The sequence below is a fragment of the Choloepus didactylus genome, chromosome 6, assembly GCF_015220235.1.
Source record: "Choloepus didactylus isolate mChoDid1 chromosome 6, mChoDid1.pri, whole genome shotgun sequence".
Taxonomy (NCBI): domain Eukaryota; kingdom Metazoa; phylum Chordata; class Mammalia; order Pilosa; family Megalonychidae; genus Choloepus; species Choloepus didactylus.
In genome coordinates, this window is record NC_051312.1 from 133,485,241 (window position 1) to 133,506,830 (window position 21,590).

At 50.8% G+C, this 21,590-nt stretch overlaps 1 protein-coding gene across 1 annotated transcript in view; it reads right to left on the reverse strand.

Annotated features, from left to right (window-relative positions):
* The window catches only part of DSCAML1 (DS cell adhesion molecule like 1), a 334,021-nt gene that overhangs the window by 28,179 nt on the left and 284,252 nt on the right, over positions 1–21,590 (reverse strand). The window contains 8 exon segments of the mRNA XM_037841599.1: positions 1,217–1,363; positions 4,440–4,680; positions 9,005–9,075; positions 10,312–10,479; positions 18,534–18,662; positions 19,281–19,377; positions 19,900–20,019; positions 20,021–20,100. Of these exon segments, the coding sequence (XP_037697527.1) occupies positions 1,217–1,363; positions 4,440–4,680; positions 9,005–9,075; positions 10,312–10,479; positions 18,534–18,662; positions 19,281–19,377; positions 19,900–20,019; positions 20,021–20,100 (1,053 nt within the window).

The window sequence follows — 21,590 nt, forward strand, 5'->3', positions numbered from 1 at the left end:
GATCTGAGGCAGTGGCCTGGCATCCCATAGCAACAGAACTTGGGAGCCTTCTAGACCGCCTTTGAGCTAGACATCTCTGTGCTTTCTGCAGGAGACAACGGAGGTGGTGGTGGGGAAAGACTCTGTCTGTTGGCAGCATGTCTGGGCAGAGCTGAATCCAGGTGGAGAAGGGGATGGTAGCAGCTCTGGAGAAAGAACTGTGGGCTGGATACCCTGATCTTCCAAGGAAAGAAGAGAGGGGTACAGAGGCCTGGGCAGCAGAAGGCTCAGTTCTGGGGAGATAGCCCTTTGTTGGTCTGCTGGGACTTTAAGTCCCTCGTAGAACTTTTCCCATAGTTTGGACTATTGGGCTCTGACTTGCACAAACCACAGACTTCTTGGTCACTGGAGGCTCTTTTGTGCACACCAGCTGGCGGGAGCCTGGGGCACTGGTGGGGAGCCACACAAACCTTTTGGGACCAGTGCACCCCAGGAGACAGAAGACACCCCAAAGTCTGGGCCTTTGGTTGGTTATTCTGCTTTTGCCACCCCTATGCATTAGAACACTGCATCTTCTCTGCCCTGCCCTAGGCCCCAGGCAGTTGACCTTCACTGCCTGGCTCCAGTTGGGTTGGGCCAAGGGGAGGCTCTCACTGGGTTCTGGTATCTGCTTCCCCATCTTGGCCCTTCAGGGCTGGGTGGTGATGGGCTTTCTGCTGGTGCTACTCCCAGCCTGCCCGACCCTACCCCCTGCTCCTCTGAAAGTAGACCCTTCATGAAGCTCTCGTTACTTGGCCCACTTGATCAGGCCACTCTTTCCTGCTGGGACCTGAATGATGCAGCCCTCATGACCTACTACCCACACATTGAGTTAGAAAAGTAAATGTGCCCCTGTTATACCCCTAACAGTTCTTAAACATACCGTCGTCTTGGATTAGCTGGGTGTTGCCTTCTTACCTCCCACCAGGGAGGTGAGCACGTGTACCACCCCCACCCTGTTCCTGGCCCTAGGTGCAGGGTAACGTGGACATGTGCAGGTGGATCCTGCTCCCACCCCATCCCCCTGGCCCTGAGAGCCATGAATCCACCCTGCAACCCCCCACGCAGAGGGCAGGGGCTGCACTTGAACTTGGCGTGCCATGGGAAGAGCTTCACCTCCACCTAAGCCTGGAGACAGACCCCGACTGACCCCGCACCCATCAGGCTGAGACCCAGTCATTGCTCCCGGCAGACTCACCCCCATCAACGTAGAGTGACCAGAAGATGACCCGGTAGCCTTTAAGGACACCGTTGAGGGTGCTGCGCGGGGGCTCTGACCAGGAGATGACAGCCACGTCGGATGTGATGGACAGGGCCCGGACGTTCTCGGGGGGCTGGCTGGGCACTGCGTGGGGTGAGGGATACAGGGTCCCAGTCAGTCAGGGAGGGGAGGAGCAGTCCAGAGTGCAGATGCTTCAGGCTGGCCCTGCTGCCCAGCCAGAGGAACTGCAGGCTAGACACACGGAGGGACTGCCTGAATCCCAAGTGACGAGTGTCTGGGCTGGGAGGCCAGGGAAGTGGACACCATCTCCTTTGCTGGAGATTTGAGTGAACAGAGACCTTTGCCCACTTGGTTCCTAGTTCTCAGGGCAGCACATTCCCGACTCTGGTTAAGTGTTGGGGGTGATGATGATGAACTCTGGGCATGAGACCTGGGGAATTCACCAGCCCAGAGGCATCCAGAATCTGAAAGACCTCCGATCCTGCCCTGCAGGTATCTGCGATTTACTCTCTAAAGCTGACAGCCCCTCTGCATCATCTGACCAGGGGACCTAGCTCTTGGGACTCTTGTGTCCTTGTGCCAAGCTGAAGGGAAAGGAAAGAAGGAAAGATCTCAACCAGCCCACAGAGACCTTTAGAACTTCTGGAACTATTACCCACCCGTCCCCTGTCTCTGCACATGGACACACCAAAAGACCTGGGATGATGGCAAAACACTCTCTGAGACCAGGTTAGCTGGTCTACCCTGCCTTTAGCCTCCCCCCTCAGAGGAAAGAGTCTTTGAGCTCAAGCTTAATCCCACTTAGCCATCATGGTTTGGCTCTGGGGCAGCTTGTCCTTTCTAAGATGACAGCAGGTGGGAACACCAGGCCCCGGGATCCACCTGGGCCAGGGAGAACCGGTGGCACGTCCTGCTGGCTTCCGAGGAGCCAGGGACAAAGGGAAAGACAGCGTCGGCTTTGCTCTGAATGGGAGAAAGAAGGCTCAGGCTGGAAGGTAATTAGATCCTGTTGCCCCACAAGAGGCAACTCTAATTTTTACGAGCATTTAAATGATAATACATCATCCTAACGATCCTCTTTGAGAATGATTATTGTTTCATATTACTTAGGTGTAAAAATATAAGCACCATGTAATTAGGGACCCAGTGTAATAAACTAATACAGATCGCCCGTTCGAACAAAATGAAGGTAATATAATTATGGAAAAGGCACTATTGCTAAAGCAGGGGCCCTTGAATACCCCAGGAGGAGTGCTAATATTGCCAGGAAATGATCAGGATCTGACAGGCTAACGAGGGCCTTAATTAAGTATGAAAAACTGCTGAGCAAATGCTGCTGGAAAACTTTCTTCCCCCTTTCCTCCTTTGTTTAGAAAATGACTCCACAGCCCATGCTCATCTCTCCCTGTGGGAAATCCCAGGGGTTGCCTCCAAAACGAGGAAGGTGGGCCCTGAAAGGCTGCAGGTGGGGCCGGCCTGGGTGTTTCTCAGTGTGGCCCTGGGTGGATGGGAGCTCCGGGTTAGACTGGGCAGCTGTTCCCCTGGCCATACCTTCCTGGAGCATCCTGCATCCATACACTTGTTCTGGCATCCTGCCCTGCTCCCAAGCAAGAGGTAACAACCGGGTGAAGTAGAGGGTTTGGGATTTGGGGTCAGGCCTGGATTTGAATCGTGCCTCTGGCATTTACTAGGTAGGTGATTCTGGGCAAGTCACTTAACTCCTGGGAGCTTTATGGATTATGAGTTAGCTATGAGGGCTGGGCTTCTCACAGGTACCCCCTGCACCAGCAGCAGCAGCAGAAGCACCTGGGAATTTATTAGAAATGAAAATTCCTGGCTTCTGCCCCAGACCTACTGAGGCAGAAGCTCTGGGGTGTGTGTCCTTCCAGGAGACTCTGTGTGCTCTGGGGCTACTGAAGTCTGCTCCATCTCAAAGCCCAGACTGTGCTCCACAGCAATGAAATCAGAATCTCTGGGGATGAAGTCAGGATATCAGTATTTTCAAAGCTCCCCAGACTATTCCAGTTTGTAGGCAAAGCTTAGAATCTCTGGTTTGAATTGATCTGCTCTCAGGTGTTTGTGATCTGATGTGTCCTCCCTCCCAAGGGCTCTGAATTTGCAGAGAGAATGACGTAGAGAGAGGGCACTGCATAACCCAAACAAATCGCTCTCTATTGGTGGAATGTTGGCTATTCTGAGGGGTCATGGGAAGGTGGCACTGGACTCTGCAAGCAGTCAGTCCCCTCTCTCTGTTGGGGGCAGAGGCGGGCAGGCTCAGACTCAGTGACTAGCTTTCATCTCAGACACTGGTTTTAGAATGGGGCATCAAGGAGGAAGCTTGGGAGAATGCTCTGCTGCTTCTGTATTTTGCTCTTAGGGGGTTGGGACCAGCCTGCCACATCTTTGGGGGCATCAAGGGCTGCATCTCTGTTCCCAACTTGGGGCAGTCTCGGGCACTGGCTGGCATATTCTCTGTTGCTTGGAGAGTGGGCACATTCCTGCTGCATCCTAACTCTCCCCTACCCACCCCCGGGAGAAACTGGGTCCTTTAACTAACTAATCAGAGGAGTTTGGAGCCCTGCCTAGTCATCAAAGAATAAAGTTTTAAACATTGGGCTCTAAATCTTCTGCCACAAGGGTCTTGGGATTTCTGAACTCTGCAGTCTAATCTCAGATCCCTAAAACAGATTGTGGGCAAGTTCCAGCCCAGAAGTACAAAGGTGGCTTGGCTTCTGTCCTTTAACCAACCTGGAAGCTGTAAGGGAGGGAAGTTGTATGCCCAGGGCATAGAGGAAGGAGCTTGGGTCAGAGAGATGGGCTTAGTGTGCCAGAAAGAGGGAGGAAGAAAGAGGCTGATGGGGAGGGGGGGCTGAGGAAAAGGCAGAGAGAGAAGTATGGATGGAGACACACAGGTAGGTGGACAGACAGGGGCTCAGACAGGCCAACAGGTCAACAGACTGATGGGCACAGAGGGTCAAGGTGGTTGAAAGGACCAGTGTGCTGGTTGAAACCCGGATCCTTCAGGAGCCAATGGGCAAGGGGAGAGGAAGGGACTCCAAGGAGCCAACCTCCATGTGGACTTCAGGTCCAAGAGGGGGCCTGGGAGACAGTGGAAGGACTCACAGGCCCTCCCGGAAGCCCTGGCTTTGCCTGTGTCTGGCATCTGCACCACCCCTGCCCCCACTGCTGCTGCCCTCACCGTCCTCCAGCGTGGTAGCATTGATTTCACTGGATGAGGGCCCCGTGCCAGCCCGGTTGAAGGCCTGGACCACTACTCCATACTGGGAGAACTTCTTGAGGTTGTCCAGCGTGTAGACCTCGCTGTCTCCGGTGGCCTTCATCTCCACAATGCTGTACTGCCCATTGCTGCCAGGGCCGTTCTCTCGGTAGCCGATCTGGTAGCCGCGGATGACACCATTCTGCAGCTCCTTCCTGGGGGCCTGGGGTGGGATTGGGCAAAGACACAATGACACTCAGAGACGATGCTCTTAAAACCCAAATCAGACCACATCCCTCCTCTGCTTCCCAGCCTCACTCAGACTGAAGACCACAGCAGCTTACAGTGGCTACTTGGCCCCATGGGATCCGGCCCTCTGCTACCTGTCAGACACAGCTCCTCTCAATCCCTTGCTTCTGATGTTACAGCCACACTGGTCCCTTTGCTGTCTCTTGTTCACGTCGGGCATGCTCCCATCTCAGGGGAACACTCTTTCCTTGGATATCCACACGGCTTGCCCCTCACCTCTGTCAGGTCCTTGCTGAGATGCCACCTTCTCAATGAGGACTTCCGTAAGCTCTTTATGTGAGCCTACTCCCTGCCCTCTGTCCAGCACTACTTATTTTTCTTCTCAGCTTTCTTTTTCTCTGTTGCATCAGCATCATCTGATGTTCCATACATTTTACTTATGTTTTGACTTCTCTGCCCCCATTAGAATATAAGCGCCACTAAGGCAAGGAGTTTTGCCTATTTTCTTTAGTGTTATACTCTCAGTGTCTAGAATGATGTCTGCCAGGTAGCAGGCCCTCAAAAAATATTTAATGAATGAATGAGTGGAGATGTCATTTGGTGGGTGGTGGGTGGGAGTATGTGGTGGGACAGTAGTTCAAAAAGAAACCAGATGGAGAGGGAGAGGAGCTGTTCATTTGAATAAAAATAAATTGTCCCTTGACTTTCACCTGGCACAGCCCTTCCAAGGTGCTGTGGCTGGGTGGCCCTGACAGCATGGCCAGGGGCTGGGGTCTGCTGAGGGCTGGAGATCTGAAGCCACATCCCAGATGGACAAGGCCCAGGGGGTTCTGGTGGAGGGAGGGGTAGAAGGTGGGGGGTGGTCCGGAGCTCTGTCTGGGCTGATCCCAGTTGGCCAGGTGAACAGAGAAAGCTCTGTTGCCATCAGTCTTGGGGCTGGAATCCATACTCTCACCTCCAAGCTCGAACCCCAGCACACATCTGGACACACACCAACACAGACTTACAGACAGAGAAAACGTCAACCCGTAAACCCTCACCTCCACACCACCTTCTTGTACATGATCGCACATCCACACACACATCCACAAGGCCCCAGTGCACCCATTCACACCAGACCCACCAACACACACACTCAGACACACCCACGCACCACCCTCCACCACATACACTCAGAACCGCGAAGGGAAACTGGCTCCCTTAGCACCAGGCCTGCCAGTCCGCAAACTGAGAGCAAGCACCCACCCCAGTGCATAGGAAAACAGCTTGAATCGGGTTTTAAAACAAGGAAGTTAATTTAAAAGCTCACCTTCGATTGTTCTAAAAAATAGTGAGATCAAAAACAATTAAGTTCCAAAACAGCCCCACTGATTTTTTTTTTAAGTTAGTGTTTGTTTTAAATGAACCGCATTTTAAAGCTCACTGTTAATGCAATAAAATGGAGTTTTTAATTTAACATAATTGCTCTGAACTCACTAAATAGGTGTGCGAGTGTGTTTAATTGACTTGCATTTCTGTTAATGTCTGAACAGTGTTTCCCTCTGCACTTGGGCAGTCCTGTGTATTAGTTAGTAAGTGGGCAGATTTTGACTCTGGGTCTTGTATCTGAATACCTATGTCTACACAAACACACGCGCACACACACACACACACACACAGACAACTATTAAAGACGCAAATGTATCTTCAAGATCCCAATGTGCCTGTCTTTACACTGATATACACTTTCATATCCTGTTGTTTCAAAGTGTGTGTCATATCCATACTGACCCACACTTTGAAACAATTGTTGTACAATGACACATGCCTATATGCCTAGAGCTTTCTACATGATACACACCTGCACACACACCACACAATCTTCATTCCCATCTGAGATGCTGACAGGGGCCTTGGATAGGCCAGAAACACACAAATATATATTCACTTATTTATACAAATCCTGAAAGCTCCTCTCTCCCTCCCTCCTTCCCTTACTCTTTCTTTCTCTGTCTCTCTCTCCCTGCTCCCCAAAACAGATGCACTCAGGATTTAAATCAATCTTAACAATATTTCTCTGAAGCATTAAGAAATCAATAGGCATTCAGAACCAGACCCCAGAGCCTGGAGGAACACGGCCATACCTCCTCACACCAGTCAAGAATTATAAGCTAACAGGCATCAGCTGCTGGGCAGAAAAGCACAGTGACCTGAGGCATCAAAGGGCAGTTTTCTAAGACACACCCGCAGGGAAACCAGATACTGAATATTTCTTCCCTCTGGGACCTGAGCCTGTTCTGGTCTGGGAAAGCCTGATTTGGATAACCAAGGAAACCATGCCTAGACAACAGAAAATTACAACCTACACTAAGAAAAACAAAGTTATGGTCCAGTCAAAGGAAGAAATCAATAGGGCTGACTGCAAATTTGTCATAAAGCAGGGGCCATCCATCTCGCAGAAAGAGTCTTAAAATGAAGTGACTTATCTTTCAAGTGAGTCTTTATTTTTCATTAATCGGTTTCTTGATTTAAAAAAAAAATTCCCCTGAGAAGTCAGCCCAAAATTTATTGACTGGCTGGTTCATTCTGAAGTTCTAACTTTCTAATCAATTTTATTTTTCATGATGAGACTTTGGAGAAATAAATCTGATTCTAAATTTTTATCGACCAGAGTTTGGGGCTTTGTAGCCAAACGTGTCTGTGTTTTACATCTTTATCCCACAACACTCCTCCCCAGCCCCTCAGTGCTCTCAGAGAACTTCTAGAAAATGGGTGCCGAGCCAGGACATAGACAAGACTTGGGGATTGGACTCTGGGCTTCACCCCCAGCTTATGAGGAAAGTCCTGGGGCCCAGATCTGATGCTGGAGGGGAACCATGGCTCCAGACATCCACTGGTGGGCTGCCCCCCGGGAAGGACTAGCTGTGGACAGGCTCTCCCACCTTCCTGCTGCTCGTTTCTCTAGGAAGGGAAGGCATCAGGCTCCGTGCATGTGAATGGGAGTGTGTGTGTGTGTGTGTGTGTGTGTGTGTGTGTGGGTGTGTGTGTAGTCTTCCAGGGAAATTATCACCAGGTCCTTCTGAATTTCTTCCATTCTCAAACTGACCCTTTTAAAGAGCCCAAAAGGAGGAATCAAGCAGCAGGGCCTTTCCTATCAGGAATTAGAGTCAGAAAATGACCTTGGACGTCTGACCCCAGATGAAGATAAGGAAATGCTCCAAGCCCCAATGTTCAGATGGAGAAAGCTCCAGGGGTAACATGGAAGGGCCCTAGGAAAGCTCTCTGTTCCAGAACTCTACAGTGGGCTGTGGTGGGAAGACTGGGGCTGGAACTCCAGGTTACGAGCATTTAAATCCTACACCTGCCACGACTTGAATGCCCACGGGCAAGGCACCCCACCTCTGTGCCTGTGGCCAACTCGGATGGAGGTGGATAAAAATACCTCTTCCGGCCACACCACGCGAATGGTGAGAGGGTCACATAAGGTGGGTGACAGAAAGCACCTGGAGGCTGGACAGTGTAGCATAACTGGGCGTTAGCAGCGGGATCAGTCCTTCTGTGCGCAGGCAGGGATGGGGCGAGAGGGTCAGATGCATCCAGGAAAGCATTTCTTGGTTCTGCTCAAAGGTATTCTGATCCATTTCCCTGCCCAGCTGTGGAATCTTCTCTCAGATTTTCCTTAAGTGACAGAGTCTTCACTCACCTACTCGAATTTACACACCTCTGCCCCTTGGCAATGGCTGCAGTACGTTCTGCTCTATTTCTCCACAGTCCCCTCATCCTTGCTCCCTGAGAGGGAGGGAGGGCGGTTGTTTTCATTCTGATTTTACAGAGAAGGAAATTGAGGCCTGCAGAGACCCAGGCTCCTGCCCAAGGCCTTGCTTTGAAAAAAATGGGATTGCAGCATCCTATCTCCCAGCTCCAGTCAAGGTGAAGACCAGGGTGAGAGCCTCCCTCGGCCTGGCCCTCTCCTGCATCTCCCATCCTCCACAGGCATCCTGGAGCTTTGCACACCATCAAATCCAATTCCTGACCTATCACCAAAGGCAGGATTTGGAGGACAGGCCAATGTGGTCGGAAGGCCACCTGCCCTCCTCAGCACTGCAGAGTTCTCCCCACCACAAGAGCTAGGGTGGTGAGGGCAGTGGGGACTTTATACACCGCTCCTTCCACCCCTCCAACCTCACTGGACTTGGCAGCAAGCAGGCATGGATGTTATAAGAGCTCCGGGAGTGGCAAGCCTGCTGGAGCCTTCAGGACTGGTCGAGGAGCGGGGCAAGGAGGCATTTTCAGGGGGAAGGGCCTTAGATGCCACTTACCTTCCAGGTCACCTGGATGCTCTGTGAGGTCACTGGCTGCAAGGTCACATCCATGGGGGGCCCATCAGGAGCTGGGGGAAGGAGCAACAGTACAAGTCAAGTTTTGGGAGAGGAAAGAGTCCTACATTCTCACTCCCAACCTCTGGGGCTGGAGGACTCTTGGGGGAAAGGAAAATCTTATAAACATTAGAAAAGAGAACCTTAGTTTCTGTTCCCTAAAATGATCAGAAGGCTTATATTTCCTTTTTGTTCTCTATAACTTGCTGAAAGTAGCAGGAACTCTCATTTACTAATGATGGGAGAGAGAACTGGTACAACAACTTTGGAAAACATTTTGGCATTTTTTGCTAGAGATGAAAATATGCTTTTCCAACGACTACTATTCTACAACTGCTTATATTCCCCTAGAGAAACTCACAAGCCTGTGTACTAGCATCCAGGTACAAAAATGCTCACAGCAGTATTTTTGTAAGAGCCCCAAATGGTACACAAGCCAAATGTCCGTCTACAGTAAATGAACAAATAGACTGTGGTACACTCAAAAAATGGAACACTATACAGCACTGAAAATGCATCAGCTCTACCACTACATCAAAAACATGGATGAAGCTCACAAAAATAATATTGATCAAAACAAGCAAGACACAAAAGAAGTGTGATTTCATGAATACATTCCACTGGAAAACAGGCAAACCTAAACCATATGGTTTATGTGTATATACACATGTGGTGATAAAAAAGAAAAGCAAGAATGTATCACACAAATTGGGATATTGGTTACTTCAGGGGGATAGATGGTGTTATGATTGGGAAGGGCCACATGGAGGGCTGCCAGTATGCTGGTTACTGATAACAGACACCGGTTATAGTAGTTTTCACTTTATTTGTTAGACTGCACATGTCTGTTATGAGATTTTCTGCAATATATTATATTTTTCACAATAACAAATAAAAGAAAATATAGCAAGAGAATCTTGTTCCAACTTTCAGGAAAACTCGGTGACAAACATAATAGAAAATTATGTCAGGGATTAGTCTACTTTGCAGATCTAGTACATCTGTCCTTTCCAGACAGGCTGGGGCTGGGAGAATGGGGCAGAACCACGGACAGCTCCTCAAAGCCCAGCATCTCAACTGGAGAAGCAGCACACTGCACAGCCTCCAGGGACCCAGAGGCAGACACCTTGGGATCTCTCTCCTCCCCTCTTCTTATTGCAAGCCCGCTGCCAGTGGGCAGGGTTGGCATGCACCCCAGATGCCCCTGATCCCTGAGGCCATGGCCAGGGGAGGCAGGGCCTGGTGCTCACCGGCCTCCTCAGTGCTGACGGTGAGCTCCTTGCTTGGCTCACTGCGGCCGATCTTGTTGAAGGAGTACATGCGGATGCTGTACACGGACGCTGGGTGCAGGTCCACTATGTTGGCCTGGTTGATAGTGGGGGAGATGTTGCGAGTGGACTGCTTGAAGTCCCAGGAATCTGGAGAGAGGACACCTGTTTCAAACCACAACTGGGCAAACCCCAGAACCCCTCCCCAGCCTCAAGCACCAGCACATCCTAATCTCAATGCTGATGCCCAGAGGGGTCCAGCTTACACCACCTGCAAAGAGAGGGTACAGCCTTAACAATAGAGGGTAAAAGGGGTCCGCTCCATGAAGCTTAAGATTGGGAGAGAGGTGCAAATGCACTCAGTGAAGAGACAGGGAGCCTGATTCTCTTAAACTTCAGACAGGGGTCCGACAGGATGTTTCCTAAGGTCTCTTCCGAGATCACCACTTGCTAGCTATCCTTGAGGATCTGATCAGCCAGTGCCCTTCTTCCTGGCCTCCTACCCTATCAGGGACCTGTGCTGGTCACTGTGAAATACTCCATCAATCCAAGAGCCCCTGTGCAAAGGGGGAGCTCAGTCTTCTCCTTCTCTACCCTTCTTGTGTATGCTTCTGTTTTCCATGTCCTTTGTAACTTGTTACCTGGTGGCCTTGAGTGTTGCACGCTGGGAGGCAGGGGACAGACCAAGTTCCAGAGTCTCCAGCCCAAACCCCACCCTCTTTCCTTTACCAGCAGGAGAAAGGTCTCTAAGTCTTTAGGGTTGGGGCCAACAAAGAGCTTTGCAAGTTCATGATTTATCTGGAGGGGGGACAGGAATCCCATTCCAGGGCAAATGGCTAGCAGAATTGTAGAACATGAAAAAAACAGGTAAATGCCACTCAGGGATGCTGTGATAGTAAACACACTGCATTTTTGGTGGAATCCAGTCATTCATTCAATGCATTTTTGTTGTGCATCTACCAGGGGATTCTAGAGAAAAATGGGAAAGGGTTGCAGTTATAGCAATGCTTCAGCGAGGGCCTTCCAAACCCAGAATGCACAATCAGATTACTTTATTGGCACTTTACTTTGAAAATAAAAAAGGCAAAGCACAAGAAAACAAGCAATGGAAGGCCTTAAAAATATTTTCAGGGCATGTCCTGATATCAACATTTGATCTAATTTCCCTGCCTTCTAAATCCACAGTAAAGTTTCCTGAAAAAACTGTCAGGAGAAACGACTAAATCGTATTCACTACAGTTCAATTCCTAAATCAGGAAAGGCGGCTAATAAATCCTGGAAAGATTTTTAAAAAGACCTTTTTTCATTTTGCAAAGTTAATGATTGATTAATCAGGATCGGCTCATTAGAAGACACTCTCATTACCCCCCAAATTTTAGTTAATTGAGATGTTGATATTTTTCAAAACACCACTTTTGGCCATGGGTGCCCAGGCTTGGCATCTGTGAAAGGCATCAGCCCAATTCCTCATCTGCAGCTTCACATTTGATTTGGTGGGTTCATGAGCCAAAGCAAAAGAATGGAAGGCTGTTGATGCTCACTAGAACATTATTTTCTCCCTGTCTTTAGGACACCCCAACCACCCAGAGAGTCACTCTGTGGCTGACAGGTTAAGCCAGCATTGCAAATACACAGGCTCCTACCTGCTATGGGGCCCTCCCTGGTTTGGGACTGAATGGGCTAGCAACAGGGGCAGGTGTTCACTTCTCTCTGTGGCATCCTGGGAGCTGGTGCCAGCTCAGAAATAATATTTGATTTGCCCATGTTTATAGGAGAGGGAGAGTTATCACGAGTCAGTGCATTCATTTTTGATGAGTGCAGGCTGACAGAAGAGACACAATAAATGTGATGTGTCTGAAAACAGAGGGGGCTAAGGAAGAGAGGAACTAATATTTGCCCAGCATGCCAGGTGCTGTGCTGGATGATTTTTTTTTTTAAATCTTCATTTTATTGAGATATATTCACATACCACGCAGTTATACAAAACAAACCGTACATTTGATTGTTCACAGTACCATTACATAGTTGTACATTCATCACCTAAATCAATCCCTGACACCTTCATTAGCACACACACAAAAATAACAAGAATAACAACTGAAGTGAAAAAGAGCAATTAAAGTAAAAAAGAACACTGGGTGCCTTTGTCTGTTTGTTTGTTTGTTTGTTTCCTTCCCCTATTTTTCTTCTCATCTGTCCATAAACTAGACAAAGGGGAGTGTGGTCCTTACGGCTTTTGCAATCCCATTGTCATCCCTTATAAGCTAGATTTTTATACAATCGTCTTCAAGATTCATGGGTTCCGGGTTGTAGTTTGATAGTTTCAGGTATCTACCACCAGCTACCCCAATTCTTCAGAACCTAAAAAGGGTTGTCTAAAGTGTGCGTAAGAGTGCCCATCAGAGTGACCTCTCAGCTCCTTTTGGAATCTCTCTGCCACTGAAGCTTATTTCATTTCCTTTCACATCCCCCTTTTGGTGAAGCAGATGTTCTCCGTCCCACGATGCCGGGTCTACATTCCTCCCCGGGAGTCATATTCCACGTTGCCAGGGAGATTCACTCCCCTGGGTGTCTGATCCCACGTAGGGGGGAGGGCAGTGATTTCACCTTTCAAGTTGGCTTAGGTAGAGAGAGAGGGCCACATCTGTGTGCTGGATGATTTAAACATTATCCCATTTACTCCTCATACCCCCCATGACATTGGTGTCACATCTCCATGATATAGTTGACCTCCATGTCACTAAATCCAATTTCTTACTTGACCTCAACAATTGGACCTCTCCCCTTTTCTTGAAACACTCTTCCCTTGGCTTCCCTGTTAAATGCTCTCTGGTTTTTCTCTTATCTCTTGAGTCCATTTTCCTCATCTCCTTTGCAGGGGTACACTCCTCCACCCAACCATTATCAGTTAGAGTTCTTCAAGGCTCCGTCCAAGGGTCTCCTTTTCTTGCTCCACATGCTTTTCCCACTTGCAGCTTCTATTTCCATCTATACCCACATGACTCGCAGATTTGTATCCAGCCTGGGCCTCTCCTTTGAACTCCAGACCTTTATAACCAACTGTTTACCTGATGTCTCCTCTTGGATGTTTCAAAGGCACCTTGAACTCAACATGTCCAAGATGCAATTCTTGACCACACACTCCCTAAACTCACCGCCTTCCTGGGCTCCCTGTCTCAGGGAATGGTACAACCATTCCTCAGTTTCTACTAGAAACGTGGTGTTCTTCTTGACACCCCCCAACAAATCTTACAGATTTTATGTCCTAGGTACCTCTTGAATCTCTTCACTTCTCTCCATCTCCACTGCCACCCCTCACTGGCACCAGGGAATTAACTTCTTTACTACCCTCCCAACACCCACTGTTGGGAGTGTCATTCTCTAAATAGGACCGACCAGCTCTAGAAAGCCAAGCACTCTTTGAGGTACTGGCAGCTGTCTTCCCAAAACACATATCTGATCATGCTGCCCCCTTGCATAAGACCCTGAAATAGTTTTTCCTTGTTCTTAGTATAAACACAACATTTCTTAATGTGACTCAGATCCTACACCATCTGGCTCATGTTCACCTTTCCAGCCTAACTTTCACCACCTAACAGTGTTCAGAGCCTGCTGTTCCTTACACAGCATCTCCCATCGAGGGGTCATTGTTTCAGAGGCAACCTCCCAAGTAGATGCTAAGCTCCCTGAAAGTAGGAGCAACATTTTTTTTTTTGTCCTTAACTTTGGATTGGCAGTTCCCTTACATTCTGTAGTCACAATAACCCTTTGCTTCCCCGTTCCTTCCCCACTCAGCTGTCAATCACAGGAAGGGGTGAGGAGGGATGTCTCCGAGAGTGACTCTCTTTTTTGTCCCCTCCTTTTGCCTACAGTTTGCAGGTGGATGTGACCTTGTGTTCCCAAATCATCTTTGATGTTGGCACAAAAGAGCTCTCTCCCTACAACCCTTCCAGGCTAATGCATCAGATTCAAATCTGGAGGCCGTTAGCTGATTTCCCAAACTTGATCACTGCCTTCTCCCTGACCCTGAATTTGCTGGTCAGGGGCTCTGTTTTCTTCCCTTTCTTTCCCTTTCAGCTCTCTTAGAGTACTGAGCTGGCTTTGGTGAATATTGTCTCTTTTAATATTCCCTTTCATATGAGCCTGGCCTACCCAGATTAACATATTTCATTAAGGGCTCTCTTTCCCTTTCTTCATCAAAGGGTTTATGATGCAAAATCTTCTTAAAAAACAAGGAAGCGGCTGGGGAGATGTCAGTGCCTTCTACTCTGTGGGCTGCTTGCTGAGAGGGGATTGGGAGTCGGATTTTTCAGGAGACGCATTCACTGTAGAGGGGGAGATCTTGGAAAAAAGCTGCATCTGGAGCATTTAGCTGTCTGTGCTCGGGAAGCAAATCCATTGTGCATCTCTGATTTTCTCTTTGCATCACAGCTCTCAGCCCCCCAAGGCAATCTCTCGCAGCACGGAGAAGATGGTCCCTCGGTCACCACAGCAGCTCACGGCATCCCAACACCAGTCCCTCTCCCAGCCACGCTCCGGTTCACACCAGCATGGCACACTCCTCCAGGCAACTCAGCTCATGGCAGCCCCACACCCGCTCACCCCATGAGGACTGGGGCCTGGAGGACTGTCCTCTAAGATTCCGTCCCCGCTCCCTGCTTGGGGACCGGGGTTAAAATTTCATGTCCACGTGTTTAAATCTGCACGGTGTCATCTGATAGATTTGTGTGGACGGTGCTATTTATCATTCAGTGTTCATGTATTATTACTCGGCTGCCTGGGGCCAGGAGAAGTCAGCGTGAGCGGGATGGCTCAGAAAGGGCAGACTTGGTAATTTCCCTTGGAAAATTAACATGATGAGCATCCTGGCAGAACACCTGGCAAAGGCACAGTTGGAGCCCAGAATGAGGTCAGTAGCAGACAATCTGCATGTGGTCCGAGCAGGAGGAAGAGGAGAAGGGAAAGGGGGAGTGGAGGCACAGCATGGGGACCTGTGAAAAGTCATGCTGCACCAGGCACTTCCACGTAAGTTATCCCACACACTTGACCCTTGCCAACATCCTGAGCATGAAGGGTTATTGTCTCCAGTGTACAGATATAGAGATGCCTAAAGAATGAAGTAGTTGGCTAGAGATTGCACAGCTCTGACAGTTGGCCAGACCAAGTTTTGCACTTTAAGAATGGTTCTCGGGCCACCATCCCCATGGGTGGGGAGCAGCCGACCAGACACGCCACACACATGCGTGTACACACCACCTCCACCCCCACCCTGTTCCCTTGGATACCCCTTTTCAGGTCTCACGTAACACGGTTTGTGGTGTATTGCACTTGATTGGATAGTGCTTTGTAATGGTTCTGAGAGTGTGCGTGTGAGTGTGTGTGAGTGTGTATGTTCTCACTCCAACTGCATTGTGAGCTCCAAGGGCAACATTCTGTCTCCTGCTTCTTTTTCTTTCCTTACCACATGGCTGGTGCATGATTCTGCAAAAAGCAAATTGGCACTCAGTACAAGTTGCAGACTGACAGGCGCATATATTTCAGCCTGCAAGTCCCATGGGGCTCTAAATTGTCACATGAAGTGTTTTGAGTTAGAGAGGGGGAAGGAACTTACATTTATTAAAGGATTTCTGTAGCCCTGTGCTAGATGTGTTATCTTTAAATCCTCAAAACAATCCTATGAGGTTGGTCTCACTGGTTCCTCCAGATGGGGAAGCTGTGCTGTGCAAGGGTGCCGAGGAACCATTGCCTGACCCCAGCGACAGCTCACTGCAGTTCTCATGCAAGTGAGGGTCTGGCAAAGCCACTGTAAGTGAAGGAGGAGGCTGGGGAATTCCTTCTCCTAAACAGCCCAGTTTGCAATAGATGCCCATCATGATGGGCTGGCCAGGTATTCACTCAAAGGCAGGGGAAGGGACAGGCTGGCCTCTTGGTGCTCTTGACTCTGTGATTTATTTTTTCAAAGGTGCAAAGCTCTTGCTGAAGAGACTGTCTGACGTCGAGCTTTCACCATCCCCTCACCCCTGCCCACCCAGCCTGGTGTTGGGGTATGGCAGCCCCTCATCCTGTCTGGGGAGCCAGTGGGAGGTGGGGAAATATGTGGGCACTGTCTGAAAATAGCATCTTCCCTACCCGCCTCTCCTTCAGGATCGGCGTTGCTCTCCAGATGTGTGATGTTCTCAGCTTTGCCTGCTGAGTGGGGCCCCAGGAAAGGTTTCAACACATTAGAGAGTGGTAGGGAAAGGGCAGCAGGCAACAGGGCAGCTCGGGGGAGGCTGTTACAAGCAGCAGTGGGGGCAGGGTGCAAGTGACAGCCCAGGCACCTGCTACCTGCCAGCCATATCAGCTGATGGAGCGTGCTCTGCCATACAGGGCTGTTGACTCAGGGACCTTTTCCTTCCTGTTTGACACCTGAGCAGTTGTGCCAGCCTTGAGCTGTGAGATGCACATAGTTAGCCATGCTCTGCTCTCCGTGCCCCTTTGTCTCCACCAGGGGCTTGCTGCTCCATCACTTCTCCCAGGCTGCAGGGCTGCGACAGCTTCCCTGCTCATCTCCTAGAGACCAATTTCTTCTACGCTCACCTATCCTTTGCAAGGACGCCAGATGGATCTTTCTAAGGCACCATTTTGCTCAAGTCACTTTCCAGGAGCTGAGGCATTGTTAGGAGCTCTCAATTACCTTCCTCAATTAAAGTAAACACTCAGCCTTGGAACCTCCCTCCCAAGCCTGCCCCAAAGCACAGTTTTATTTATGAACGCTATGGCAGATGGCCAGCCATCCTTGGAGGGCGCTGTGCCCTTCCCCTTTCCCTGAGGTCTCAGCCTTTCAACACTCAAGACCCAGCTCAAGGCAGCACCCACAAAGGATTGGAAAGACACCTCTCCTGACCACCCCCATGGGCAGCAGTCCCTTCTGGCTCTGCGGCCCCCCTCCTGCACTCGATTTGAACTCCTGGATGGCTCCAACTGCAGCCTGACCTTTCTCCCCAACTAGACGCAGATTTCTGAGGGCAGGGCTCTGCTTTGTAGAAACCTGTGTCAAAGATGGCCAACTGGAGGTGATTCTCAAGAGGTGAGTGATCCTCAGAGATTTGCTTTACTGCATCTCCCATCAATTAACTCAACAAACATTTGCTGAGCATCTACCATGTGGCCAGGCCCTGTGCCCAGTGCTGGGCCTACCACAGGGCAGAGGCCATGGTCAGCGTAGAGGGCAGCCAGCCACCAGCCCACGGCCATGTGCCGTGCAAAGTGGGAGAGGAGGAGCCTGATAGGGTTTTGTGGAAAACAAAACCTAACATCCAAGCTGGGACCTGAAGGATGAGTCAACACTGGCTGGGAAGGACTGGGATCTCCAGCCTCTTTTTTTGTGTTTTAGTGTAAAATTATTTTGAAACACAAATGCAGGCTTATGATTCTGAATTCAAAGGGTTCTAAATGGTCCAGAGCAAGGAGGACATTTTCCTCTCACTCCTGCCTTGAAGCCACCGAGGTCCCATCTCAAGGGAACCCCCTGTTGCCCTTTCCACTGTACCTTCCACAGACTGTCGAGGCATAAGCAAACAGGACACCTGAGGCTCTATTTTGACTTGGTCCCTGCTCCAGGGCTCCTGTCCCTTCTGAGGGCCCCTCTTTGTCATTCCTGCTACCCGACCATGGGGTCCTACCACCATTTCCCCAGAAACCCACAGTGCTTCACAGAGGAGGGCAGCATCGCAGGAGCAAGCTGGGATGCAAGAGGAGGGCTCTGGAAAGGCTTCTAGGAGGAAGAAACATAATCTAAGCCTTTCCAGGGACTCCCATCCCCCAAAGACCCATTCTTGGGAAGGACCAGCTCTCTGAGCCCCAATTGTCCCCATTGCCCCAGCCCAGAGGGTACAGATAACCCAGTCAAACTTGTGATGCCTCCAGCCCAAGCCCATAGCCCCTGAGCTCAGGGCTTTTAGAATTAAAAAAATCAGACCACTTTTTTGGACCGTGGCCCAGGAACAGTCCTGGGAAGGGCTGGCACCCCCTTCCCATCAACTGGGAGCCCCTCCTTCTGTCCCCTGGGCCCCTACCCCTACCAGGGGGCCCCTCCTTTTGGAAACCACAGGTGCTGGGCACCGGCTTGCGCTGGTGTGTCCGCCTTAGATGGCCCCCCTGGCAGGACACTGGCACAAGGGGCCGTGGCAGGCAGAGCCTTGTCCTCTCCACCTGGCACCTACCTGATTTGTTCTTGTACTCAATGTCAAAGCCTGTGATGATGCTGTTTCCGTCAAATCGCTGAGTCCAGCGCAGATTCATGCTCCGGGCTTTCACCTCCCGGATCTCTAGTTCTGGGGGGTCGGGGGGCTCTGAGGTGTGGCAGGGGAAGGAGCAGAAGTGAGGAAGGTGGCAGAGAGCTTGGCCTCCTGCTTAATCCTAGAGAGAACCGGGGTTCTGCCGTACCCCTGGGGTTCACCTGCAGTCTGACCAAGGACCCTGGAACCCTGGGGGTTGGGCCAGGTGGGTGGGGGAGGCGCAGCAGCAGGGCTCAGAGGCAGAGCAGGGCCCACCTTGGGCTCCTGCCAGGGGGAGGGCAGGCCTTTTCTTAGGGCTTCCCCAGAGCTGATGGCCTTCTTTTCCCCCCAAGCAGAGCATCCAACTTATTCCTAGCTTGACTTTCCCTTCTCATACCTCCCCCAGGGGGTCTGGAGCCATGAACCCAGCCCTCCACTTCCGCTACAAACAATGGAGTCTGTGGGGCCGCAGCTATTGCAAACCTTTGCTGTCTGAAATGTTCCCCGAGAGCCCTTATGTCCCCACTCTGGACAGGAAGGAGCTGAGGGGAGGTCTTCCCCAGAAAGCCATTTCCTGGAATCCTCCACATGGTGTGGGTGGTGTCCCCTGCTCTTTGGGCAGAGTTACCTGTGAGCTCCCCGGTCCCTGGGGAAGCAGGTTGGGAGTGGGGGTGGGGGTGGTGGCGAGGGTACCTTGCACAGTGAGTTGGATCAAGCCGCGGTCCTCCCCGTACGAGTTGATGGCATGGCAGCTGAAGAACACAGAGTCCCCACGGTCAGCCGGCTTGAGCTGGGAGAGGGCCAGCAGGGGCAGGAGGTTGGAGAGAGGGAGGAAATGGGGACAGGCTTTTAGAGCTGATCAGCCCAGTGGTGGTGGTGGTGGGGGGCCCATTCCAGGGGGTACCAGCCAGGCCACCCTGTTCTGGAAAGGGTACCCACAAGGGACTTTGTCAAAGGTCCTTCATCTCAGAGGGTTCAGAGCATGGAACGTGGAGGGGCCATGCGGGGAGGGGCTGAGGGGTCCAGGAGGGGGGAGGGGCTGAGGGGTGGGGGGGGGGGAGCTGAGGGGTCCAGGAGGGAGAATGTGGGGGGTGTCCACACCTTTAATGGCTTGGGGTTGTCAGAAAGGAGAGAAAGTGGGGTTCCAAGGCAGATATTTCTGGATAGAGAAGGAAAAAGGTGGGAAGGGGAGGTAATTTTTGGGGTTCGGGGAGGGACTCCCAGACTCCCCTTTTGCCTCCATTGGATACAGCTGCAATAGATGCTAACCTCCCCTCTCCACCTGGCACCGGGGGAGTGAGTGGGCTCTCACCTTCAGCGTGGAGACAACCTCGTCGCCGTTGTCCTTGGTGGCGATGGCGTACCGCATGACGCGGTCGGGGTCGATGACGGTGTCCCCCTTCTCCCAGCGGATGATGATGGGCCGCTCCCCCCCGTGCCGTGCAGTTCAGCTCCTTCGCGTGGCCCTTGATGGCGATGGTGGTGTTGGGGTGGGAGGTGATCATGGCCGGGACTGGGGGCGGGAGGGAGGCGCAGGAGGCCCCAGTGAGGGTGGGGAGGCGGGCCTGGGGGGCGTGGGGGCACGTGCGGGGGGCGCAGGGGCTCCGCCCCCGGCTGCCCCTCCCCACCATAGACAACCTCGCCCCTTTGGAGAGGTTTCTGAAAAGGCTGAGCCTTGAGTCAGGAACCTTCTCTTGCCGGCCTCATTTCTCCCCGTCGGTGACTGGGGCAGCCTGAAGCCAGTGGATCGCTTTTCAGTATAATGTCTTTAAAAGCATAAAATGCATAGAATCACAAGGGAAACCAACTGTATTGAAATATGGTTATACCAATATTAAAAACATTAGAAAGCAAATGTGTGATACAGCATATCACATATCAATGTATGTTCTTGATTACTCTTTATGAAATAAGAGCTGGTGGTGGGTGGTGTAATCACTGTCTTAATATTACTGTGATTTTGCAATAGTGATGAGGCAAAAGGATATTTTGGGATATCTGCTACAGCTGTGATAGGATATGAAATGATCTGGATTTCTACTGGTGATTGTCACAGAGACCGCTCGTGCTGTGGTTTGTTGCTTATATTCAAAATGGAAGGAAATATTAATTTTTCAGTTAGAGGTAAGCGAAATAAAGTTGGGAACTTTCCGCCATCCAAATTCATGGACCCCCTGAATTCTACCCACAGACCTCCCAGGTGGTCTGGACCCCAGGTCAAGAGCCCTGCTCTAAAGAATTGGGGTCTCCTCTTTGTCTCTGTGGCTGGGGCTCTTTCTCCACAGGGACGTCTTGTTTACCTCCTGCTTCTTGGCAGCAATACCCACCCAAACAGCTGAGCCCCTCTCCTGTTCTTTCAAACAAAATACAATACAAAGCCCTGCATGGCGCATCAGCCTGGTCCATGGAAGCCGGGCTAACAGGTGGCTCCCTCCCCCTACCATTCCCCCACTGCTGACCCGAGAAACCGTCAAGAAACAACCAAGGACCTGGCTGGTCACCAGGAAACCCCGACCCCAGAATCTGTCACTGTCCCCTCCTCTGGGCCTGAACCCCACGGCCAGCAGAAGGGCAGGACGAGACGGTCTCAGCTACTGTGAAATCCTGTCCCCTTTCTCCTCTAATTCAACACCAATGCCACCAAGAGGCACTGGGCCAGCCTGGGGGTACATGTGACAACGAGATGGGTCCTTTGCCTCCTGGGGGCTTGTGATCACGTGTGTGTGGAAAGGGTTGGGAGGGGAAGGGGAAGAGAGTCACATGCGTAGGAAGACAAACTGGTGAGTGGTTCCTGGAGGGAGTAGGAGAAATTAATTTAAGTGGGAAGGCACCACCCATCCGTTCATCAAGCACTTCTTGAGCATCGTGTTAGCATGGCCTTTGATCTCAAGGAACTTCATTGTAGTGATGAGAACAGACAACAAAGCTAGCAATTACAGTCAAGAATGCTGAGTCCTTTGCTAGGAGAAATACACATTTGTCCTGGCAGGACTCATCTGGGGA